Source organism: Elaeis guineensis, chromosome 5, assembly GCF_000442705.2.
Source record: "Elaeis guineensis isolate ETL-2024a chromosome 5, EG11, whole genome shotgun sequence".
Taxonomy (NCBI): domain Eukaryota; kingdom Viridiplantae; phylum Streptophyta; class Magnoliopsida; order Arecales; family Arecaceae; genus Elaeis; species Elaeis guineensis.
In genome coordinates, this window is record NC_025997.2 from 16,945,389 (window position 1) to 16,956,141 (window position 10,753).

The 10,753-nt window shown below is 35.9% G+C and overlaps 1 protein-coding gene across 7 annotated transcripts; it reads left to right on the top strand.

Annotated features, from left to right (window-relative positions):
* Positions 1 to 51: 51 nt before the first annotated feature.
* On the top strand, positions 52 to 10,742 carry LOC140851000 (uncharacterized). 7 transcript variants are annotated; one of them, XM_073257661.1, is made up of 7 exons: positions 52 to 207; positions 543 to 692; positions 895 to 1,012; positions 1,372 to 1,468; positions 3,034 to 3,140; positions 9,265 to 9,386; positions 9,582 to 10,738. In XM_073257661.1, the coding sequence occupies exons 2-6, from the start codon at positions 565 to 567 to the stop codon at positions 9,373 to 9,375; spliced, it is 561 nt and encodes a 186-aa protein (XP_073113762.1). In that variant the 5' UTR covers positions 52 to 207; positions 543 to 564; the 3' UTR covers positions 9,376 to 9,386; positions 9,582 to 10,738. The 7 variants fall into 7 exon arrangements, 6 of the variants coding, with proteins under 6 accessions (XP_073113762.1, XP_073113766.1, XP_073113767.1 ...); XR_012141419.1 differs by having other exon boundaries at positions 53 to 207; positions 9,257 to 9,386; positions 9,582 to 10,740; XM_073257664.1 differs by having other exon boundaries at positions 82 to 207; positions 478 to 692; positions 9,582 to 10,742.
* The last annotated feature ends 11 nt before the right edge of the window (positions 10,743 to 10,753 follow it).

Below are 10,753 nucleotides of genomic sequence, written 5' to 3' on the forward strand. Positions count from 1 at the left end.
CGATCCGAACCGGGTCTAGGCCCGCTTAAAGAGGGGGCCGACCGGAACGAGTCTTCGGCTCACCATTCGTCCTTCCTCCCTTCCCTTATTCTACCTGTTCTCTGCTCTTTCTATATTAGACTATTCTCACCCCCACCTCGTTCACAGAAACACCGCGCGGATCTCGCCGGAGGGGACACGAGAACTCCGATATTAGGCTACTCTCCGGTACCGTTCTCGATCTCGATCCCTGCGAAACCTTTGTCCTCTCTCTCGTTTCAAGTTCTATTTCTTAGAAAGAATGGATCTGGGATGTCTTTGTTAGAGATTCGTTCGTAAATCTCCATCTCCTACACTTTAATTTGGTATGCTTGATTATTTAGATGTTAGTTTATATCTGTTTTAAAGTTTTGAATATTTTGCAAGAATCTGATAGTTTACTCGTCCAGTATAATGCAATTGAAGTCGTTTTGTGGTTTTGTGGTCGATTTTTATAAGTTTTTGGATTCTTTGAATTGGTGCATATGAGGAAGGGCCTCTTTGTTCTTTGGTATTGTCTTCAGTATCGGAAGCCCGTTCGAGATTATGCAGCGCATACCTGCAACGATCGAGGAGCAGCTTCTTTTAAAGGCGATCAGGGAAGAATGCCCATGGGAGAGTCTTCCGAAACGGCTTCAAGCTATCCTGTCCTCGAAAGAGGAGTGGCACAGGAGGTTGTTTTCTTTAAGTTACATTATTGATCTCTTACACATTTTTTGTTGATCAAAAGAAGCACAATGCACCATTTCAAGCTAAAAAATAACATATATGTTCACTTCCATGGCTGATTTTAACTTCGGTCAATGGGTCAGATACTCAGTAACTTTGATATAAGCTAGTCCATGCAATGATTTATTTTTGGTTCTTCAAGTGCAGGATAATAGAGTATTGTACCAGAAAACGACTACAATGGAATACCTCTTTTGCACGTAAAGTTTGTAAAGAAGGAGAATATTATGAAGAGATGATGCGCTATTTGCGTAAAAATCTTGCAGTATGTTTGCATCCTGCCTTTTTCTCTATTCACTTGTTTCTTTGCATGTAGACCAGCTCGGAGTCTTCCTTTGCCAGTTTTATATTTTAATCCTTGTAGTGATTATGGACCGAACCTCTTTTCCTTTGGAATCTGACTTTGAGCAACCACGAACCAAAACTTACTCCTTTGGTTTCTTTGTTTCCCATTTTTTCGGGTTTCATACTAATCTCATGCCATATTTCCAAGTCAAAAAAGTTGCTTTTGATATGCGCTTCGGACTTTGGTGTTTTATACTTTTTTTTTTACCCTTTTTGTTTCATTGCAATACTTTCTATTTATCAATTGATCTTATTCACTTAATATTGGTGTACTTGCAGTTATTTCCATATCACCTTGCAGAATATGTTTGTCGAGTGATGAGAATTTCACCATTTAGATATTACTGTGACATGATCTTCGAGGTTATGAAGAATGGTAATGTCTAATACCTTTTGATAGATATTGCCCTTTTTACATTTCTTTTTCCAGCCATGTCCTTCCTCCCTTGTTTGGCTAATGAACCTTCCTTTGTATGTTCTTCTATAAGTATTCTTAGTGCAATAGTTTAGATGGCAGAATAGGAACCTCTTATACTTTTATACAGGTTCCATATGTATGATTGTGATTCTAGTTAACTGTTTCTTAAGTTTGTATTCCGATGTTTCATTAGATCTTGTTCTGCAATTTCTGTACCCTGTGATTCATCAGAAGAAAAATGTTTTATTCATGTAAACAAAAAGCTTATCAGGTGACAGATTTACAATAAGTTATATGGTGTTTATTAATTGACATGATTTTTTTTTAAAAAAATTCTTTTACTTGTTTTGGAGTATGCTGTCATTGTGGTTGGGCTCTATTATGGATTTCTGACTGCATTCTCCATGGGGACCTCTTCTCTTCTTCTTCAAGCTTGGGTTATGGAAGAAGGAATCAATAAGGAGGTATTAGTAACAACTGGTTTTATTGTGGGATAGTTCATGATGTTCTTATCGATCTATAATGTGCCTTTGCATCTATCATTGGGTAGACCTTATACGATAACTATCCTAGTTCTATTGTATCTTTTGTTTCATCTCTTCTGGAACAAACACAAACCTTTTTTTTTGTTATGAATCTACTACCAGAATTTACCGTTCAGTGGTCGATTGTACCATTTACTCTAGTTTTGTTGCAAGAAATTCAGAGAATAATCTAGGCTTCATTTACACGGTGTATTCTAGATTAAAAGTTAGTAATTCACTGGCCAAACAGAAGACCTGGAATTATCGGATTGTGCAATGTCTGATTACTTTATTGGTAACCAGTACCTTCTTCACATTATTGGCAATTTCTAATTGTAGTTAGTTTTTGCTGAATGTTTCTGCATGTTCACTTCATATTGGCTACTCAATTACAGCCTCTAAGGTGCTGCCCCCTGTGATTCATCATTGGTAGTTAGTAATAAGTTCACCTTTTCATTCTTATGCTTTTGCAGAAATCTTGAGATGCATGCTTTTCATGTAAATCTTTGTGAATAACGTTCTTGTCTTGTATTCTTTTTTTTTAACCCTTGTTCTCTTATAAGTTAGAGAGAGATCTTGTTCAAGTTAATCCCACTTTCTTTCTTACAAAATCATCTGAAATCACACTACTAGACAGATGGGCATGCATTTCCATAGGAGCTTCTAGAAGTTTAGAATTCTATAGTCTGCTTATGGACATCATTTGGAGGTTCATTTCATTTTTTGCTATCATGACTGGAGAAATGTTAATCTCATTTATTGATTGATGGATTGATGGATCGACCCATCCATCCATCGATTGATTACCAATGGTGTGGTACTGCCTGATTTTATCCACTTATTTAATTTTTCCTCTTGAACTTTCTTCTCTTTTCTCTGCTATATATTCATCTTATTAGACTAGAAAGTAGGTAACTGTTTTGTGGAAATTTGTACCTGCTACTTGCTTTACCTAACAATTAGTCTGCATGAGTTCTAATGTTTGAAGAACTTTTGCAGAGCAACCATATGACAGCATCCCTAATTTCAGTGCTGCAGATGCCTTGAGGATTACAGGAATTGGAAGAAATGAATTTATTGATATTATGAATAAGTGCAGATCAAAGGTATATATCTCATAAGCCCACATCAATTGTATGCAATAGATGGATCGTACTTTCAAAAAAAAAGTGTTTCAAAACTTTGTACCTATTCTTGATTCATTGACTCTTCTATATATGTTGAAGCATAAAGATTGCCATGTTGTTCAATGTTGGTCCATAGACAATTTACATAATTTTGAAAGTGATAGCTTGTGCTTATGCATAATGTGAGATACATCTGCATTCTTCAATATTTTTTCCCACAAAAATAGTGCTTCACAAGTTACATAGCATATTGACTGCCATTGTGCTTAAATGGATTTGATTGACCTGCTGCCAATATGGATTTGAGCTGAAGTTCTGAAGTGATGTTATTTGGATTAGGCTTGGATCGAAAAATATGAGCCTTCTGTAAAATGGATTGGATTTGGATCATTACCTACCCTAATCTGGACCTAAGGAAACCTAAACTTACCCAAAACTATTACCTTATATCATATTTTATTGTTCCAATTTTAGTACCCATGCCAATACATTGCTGGTATAGTGTCGGTACAAGTCAGTTTGTGGTAGTAATACTCCAACACACCCCCTTGCATCTAGTATCATTTGCTGTCGATACAATACAGTACACCTGGTATAGGATGGTATAATCCAATACAGGGAACCATGTTTTTATATTGCATAACCCTCTAAAGTTTTACCAGAATAATTTTCTTTTAATAACTTTAATGTTGTTAGTAACCAACTTATGTTGTTTGCTATAAATTATATGTGGTTGTCAATCAAATGTTTACATGTTTAATTGTTATTTTCTTGCACAGTCTGTTAATGATATAATTAAGTAACCAATTTTACATGTTTTATGGTTTGTGTCTAGAGTATTCTTGACCTGGTTTGACTAAAGAGCCTGATGGATTAACAAAAAAAAAAAAAAAAGAAATCTTTAACCTGATCCAACCTGACCCAAATGAAAGTGGATCAGGCTTGGATTCAATATTCTGACCTGATTCAAATATGGATTGGATCTGAGGTGTGCTAATTCCCGATCCAACTTGACCTGCTTTCAACCCTTTCTTTAGCTTCTTTTATATTTTCACTTGCTTGATATATGAAATTTGTACCACTGCAACAGTCAGATGTTGATATCAGGTAGAATTCTTTCTTGCTGTTTTTGGTATTTCCCTTTATTGGTTGGTAGTTTCTATCATTTTCTCTTTGAACGTGAGAAAATGCATGCAGTTGGAGTGGATGCTAGCAGCTAGTGCACTTTAGTGTGTATAAGCTACATAGCATCTATGCCTGGACTCAAGTTTCGTCGAACCTTTCCCTTTATACTGAACCTTGTGTAAGATTTTGGTTAAATTCTAGACTTTATTCCTTCAATGAATTGTACTAAACCAAATCCGATCTTGTCAAAATAACTTGGCTTCCAAATCATCGATTGGACCTTAGATAACTTTAGATTGACTAGTATTAGAATTACATCCAAGTTGCTTGGATCCAAATCAATATCATGGACCTGAACACTGATTGGGTTGGGATTACATCTTTTGAGACAGCCTGAACCCAGCTCATTTGTAAGCCTATTGAGCTTTTGGAATTGGGTGGTTTTTTTTCGTTGGTGGGCTGGATATATTATATATTTTCAGTATAAATACATCCATTTGAATCTGAGGACAAAATTTCCAGGAGTCGAGGAGCAGCCATAAATACATAATCCCCCACTACGTTACTAGGGTGAGGTTGGCTGCATAGGTTTCTATTCAATCAGCTGCACTGTTTGCCTTCCTATAAATGTGCGTTACATCATAATAGTCTAGAAAGATGACCATCTGCCAACAGTCCTGTAGTAGGGGATGAGCACCACCACCATTAGATACCATGTTTGACAACCACTTAATCACTGTTCTACAGTTCCCCTCTAGCACAGTGTGTGATGCACCTAGGATCTTAACAGTATAGGTCAACCCTTTACCATGCTCCTAGAGTTTAGCCATCAGAATAGTTTTTTCAAATATCTGAGTGCCTCCTGCATCAAGAAAAGAGCAGCTATGACTCCTGATAATGAAACCCACTGCACCATGGGCTCTCCTATGATGCACACCTTCATCAAAGTTGATCTTGAGGAAGGAAGGGTCCAGTGGCAGACTCGATTTCCTCAATCCTTTTGAAAATGCTACCCACTATTGTTTTGTTCCAATGCTGCAGTCTCCTCTTGTAACCTCTACTTAACGATCACTCATTACATGACATCACCCTTGACTGGAACACTCCAATTACCATGAACAATATCCCATGATTGGGGGTAATAAAGCCATAACTTTTCAATGTGAAAAGGGGGTTTCTGAGATGTAGCCAAAGAGAGATCAACAAGAATAGGGCAATGATCAAATGCAATATAAGGAAAATGGTATACTGGGTAGTTTGGGAACTTCTAAATCCAGCTCCTAGTCGGAAAAGCTTTATCAATGCGGTCCCATACTCTGGCCTGATTGCTATGATTATTATGCCAAGTACACTGCTAAATACCTGAAATCAGACAGCTATTAAAAGATATGAAGTTATGGAATTCTCTAACTCCAATCTTTTCATAGTATGGTTTATCCTTGCCCCATCTCCCTTCTTAGCAGGCCCATCAACACAATTGAAGTCTGCTGCAGTCACTGTTGGCAAACCTTGGTTTATCAATGCAAAAGCTTCTGACCATTGGATTCGCCTTTGCCTATATTCTGTATCTGAATATGCTGCAAACAAAATCCATGGCTCTATACCAGGTTCCATGGTCACAAAGACTTCCTGCTGGGAGCAGTTGTTGAAAACATCCCACCTTTGCAAAACCCTGTTGCAAAATTTCAACGGTACCTCTTTTCAGCCGTTGCAATTCCACGGCATCGAAGCACCAATTGGGGGCAATTGGCATCCGGCTAGAACACACTTTGACCAGTCAAGCGAGTTTCAAGGAAAACACATATATGGGGGTTATGTTGCTGGATCAATCGCCTCACCACTGGGTGGTTTTTCAGTTTTATTGCTTGAGCACATTTGTGAGAAATGGTAGAACTCGTATTCTCAAAATGATGACAGAAGATACTCATCCAAATTTGAGTAGTTATTATTAGTTGTTGTAATATGTGCTATGTTAGGTATGCAGTTGGTCTATTAACTCTATTCATTGATTTTGTTTAGCTTTTGTCAGAGTTGTTGCTGTTTGAATGTCATTTGTCCATTCATATTATTTGTCATCATTAAGGGACCAATATGGACTGAGAATTAGAATCTTGGTTTGGAATTGCTTATCATGTCCAGAGTCTGTATTTTAAGCATTTCCATTTCCATCAGAAATTGTATGAAATTTGGGAACTGGGTACAAATTACAAAAAGAAACAAAAGACTGCAAGAAGTGGGAAAACAAATCTATAAGCAAAAGGAGCAAAACCACTTTGATGATATCCTATTAACTTGGGCTGCAATAGCTATATCTTTTAGCAAGTTGGAGGTCTACACATTAGTCTTCTAGTGTGTGACAACATAATACAAATGCGAATACCAATATAGTCTTAAATTTAACATTTTCACCTGGTATGGGTCCTCAAACAATAAAAGTATAATAAGAATGGAGGGACTGTGAGGGACACAAATTACATTAAGTATGGCTTACTTTACATTTGCTTTAAGAACCTTAGTTGCCTGAATTCAGAGCAAGTGTCAGAGGGGTGATTTAAAATGAAGAAATGGCTAGAAAGAAGCAATACAAAATTATGTTAAATCTTACAAAATAATAATATTTGCTCATTCAGCTAGTTCATTGATAAATCATAATATAACTAATACCCTTATAGAACATTAGGAGCAAAACTGTGGCTAAACTAAGATTCAAATTGATATGATTAAGCAATGATCAAAGTTGTTGAACTAAAGATGGGTGGAAGTGCATGGAAGTGGTTGCTGGTGATGGAGCAAGGTTTTGGAGCCGACTTTTATGCTTTTTGTGTGAAAAAAGATAGTCTGTTTATATGTTGAAGACACCATCAGTGTTTTCCAAACTCTAACTAGTGTTACATGTGCTGAAATATTAAGAATCTAGTCCGTCTAAATCCATCTAGGTGATATTGTACCAGAGCAGAGAGAGATCAGTGTTGGATGCATCCGAGACCCTGGGTCTCTATAGATAAGGTCGTCTTGGTCCTTCCTGGCCAAGGTAGATAGGGTCCATTGCTTCCGAAGACTTGGGATGGCATGGCATCCCAAGATACAATTTTTTAGTCTATTTTGTTTTTCCCTCTTTGTTCTTGTTTTTTATGGTTGTCTCAGGTTGTCTTCATACTGTACGGACCTGGTGCTACATCTTGACAATGAAATGCACACATGTTATTGACTAACGAAATCCTTTATGTTGTGTTAAATGAAGTATGACATAACTTCAGCCTTTGTTTTGAATAGTCAATTTGGATTCCCCATGCCGAGAAAATAACTGTTCATGTTGCAGATACTGAGTTGTACAAGCAGGTTCTGAACCATGTATTTGTAGAAAATGATGTTTAAAAAGTGATTCAACAGTCTCATCAGATTCTCATGATGTTAAGAAAATTCCGACCTACATTTTTTTATTTACATATCTTTACCTTTCTTATCATCTAATTACTGTGCGTTGCTCTCTATAATTTTATTGGTTTTAATCTTGCAGATCATTGCTAGAACATTGTGTAACCTTTGTAACTATAATCAAATAATGTTACCATGTCTAGTGATCCATAGTCAATTGTTTTTCTACTGCAATGCTCAAATGCTGCCGGTGGCAAAAAAATGTAGAGGATGGCATTTTAAACACTTCATAATTTGTGCTCAGCCTCAAAGTTGCTTTCTAAACATTTTGTTATTAGTATTTGTTTCTGGGAATCATGACTTGGTTGAATGCTTCTAGAAGGGCAGCTTCAACTTTGTCAAGGCAACCAGCTTTTCACAAACCGACCTAAGGCAGTGAACAAGAAAAGAAGACACATGAGAAAAAGGAGGAAGATGATAAGAAAGCAGGGAAAAGAAGGAAAAAAATGAAAAGAAAATAGATGACCAGTAAGAAGATGGAGTGAAGGATAAAGAAGATTAAAAGGAGGAAGAGAGAGCATGGAGTGTTAAGAAATGAATAGAAGAAGGGAGGAAGAATTGGAAGAGAAAAGGATGATTAAATGTGGTAGTGAACAGTGAGTGAACACTGGTGGTTGATTCCCGTATGTCTCATCTATCTTAAGCTAAATATGGATTGACCTGAGCAACAAGGAGTGGATGAAGTAGGTCGATGGTTAGTTTAACTTCTAAGTTTATGTAAATCTAATTGTTCAGGCCAGTTTTTATATGCATATATATTTTTAATCTATCATACAGTTTTGCATACTCTTTCTAAATTACTGCATAGGTATATTTTTAGGTCTTCCTCTTATGTGGGCTCTTCCATAAATTTGGATACGCTTCTTGTCGGGACTGACTACGATCTTTATTGTGCCTCCTTGTTGACGAGGACTGTTCTCCATCACCTTCCTAAGCTATCTTTAATGTACTCCGTCACCTCCAAATTCTTGTTAATTTCATGTTTCTGCTGCACATGTTGTGTGTCCACCTTTTGGCTGCCCAATGTTTGAATGCATATGTTATTGCCAGTTTGTCTACCACATTTTTAAAGTTCTCTTCGAGCCTTTGTGGTTGAGTAACTGTATTATTCTCGAGGAAGTTAAAAGAATCAGAAAGTTATAGTGGTTATATGTAAATGCACATGTAGACTTGGATATTGGAATTTGGCTCTGCCTTTCAGAATTAGGTGAATAGTTTGTAGTCTAGTTTGTTTTTTAGCATTTTATTTAGTTAATAGAATCAGATAATATAGCTTGTTCCATGAGAAAGCTAGTGATGTTGTTCTTTAATGTTTACCACTATTATAGTTCTGTTGTCACTTTTACTTGAGATGACATTTAACAAACATCTTCCATGCTGCAGCATCTTCTGTATTTGATGTGTATTACTGAACAATTTTATGTCTAATGTTCTATTTTTTCACACTTTAATATTTTATGCCTTTTAAGAACGAATTTTAACTTCTCATGAGTTGGAATTTGTTACTTGCCTTGACTATTGCTTTTGTTTGGGAGATCTACAGAAAATAATGTGGAAGCTGAACAAGTCGATTGCAAAAGAATTACTTCCCACACAACCTGTGGACTTCTTAATTGAACCATGGTGGGGAGTTTGCCTTGTTAATTTACACTAGAAGAATTTAAGGTGAGTTCCATTACGAAAGTTATTTATTATTCATGAAATGTAAATAAACATAGGTATGTGACAATGTCTAGCAAAGGAACTCAAGGCATGTATTTTCATGAGGATTTCATTTATGTATATGGTGCTGCTTTTTATAATACTGGTAAATCATAGTTAATGTAATTGATGCTAGTAGGTTTTCTTTTTCTCTTACAGAAACTCACAGAAGAAGAAATGGCAACAATAGATAAAGTCTGTAAGGAGGAAGCAAATTCATTTGTTCTCTTTGATCCTGACATCTTAAGAGGTCTTTATAGAAGGGGATTAATCTACTTTGATGTCCCTGTGTATCCTGATGATCGTTTTAAAGGTATGTAATGAACTTAAACTACATTTGTTGTTCTTCTATAGCAATGCAATATCTCTTTTAGTCTTTACATCGTGAAACTTTGCTCAACTGTTCTATCAAGGACTGATCTTGTATTTGCATATGGCTTTAAATAATGATCTCTAGGCATAGTATTTATGTGATTCACGTATAGTTGAATTGCTGTTATCCGTTGGATACCATGATTCTTGGTCGACATGCCTTGGTTATGCTTTAGAAACCTAAATAAGTCTGCTACCGTAGGAGTTGATTTTTGCTGGATGTTTTTATTTTAATATTTCTTAGTTTACTTGTGTTACATCTTTCTAGTCATTTTAATGTTTCATTTATCAGCTTAAAGTCCTACATTACTTTTATTTGATGCTAGTCTTTATTTTGGGTGTTGATGAACGTTCTTTAGAGGACTGAGAAATCATGCTTTGTCGTGGCCTTGTGGGAAAAAATTAGTTGAACTATTATAATTTATAATGTTCATTTCTGTTAAGTTGATTTATGTTATGTTATTCCTTATGGTGAAGTATCCGGCCTTTCTCTCTTTTTTTTTTATTATTTATTGTCAAAATTTTATGGTGCCTATTAATTGATCATGTTATCCATAAAACATGCTTTTACTTTTAAAAGCAGAGCTTCAATTAATGGGAATTTGCTTGAAACACCAGATTTTCTTTCCATGCATGTAATATTATAAATTAAATGGTATGATGTTACTATGTTATTAAAGAAGACTTTTGTTATCATTCATTTTATCACCTCATTATGCTCTTATAGCATTTTTGGATTGCTGGGTGGCTGACTCTAGTTAGATAATGAGTTTTTGTTTAATACTCTTCGCTTGCTCCTTGGAAGTAGTCGTATATTATGTTGGTGGTTTACAATGATGTGCTTGACTTGGAATACAATTTAAATTATGATTGAGGAAGCTGCTTTTGCAAGCTTAAAGTGGAGCTGTTCACTGGTGAAAAAAAAAAATGTGACGTTGAAGAGAATGATGTAAGGCTAA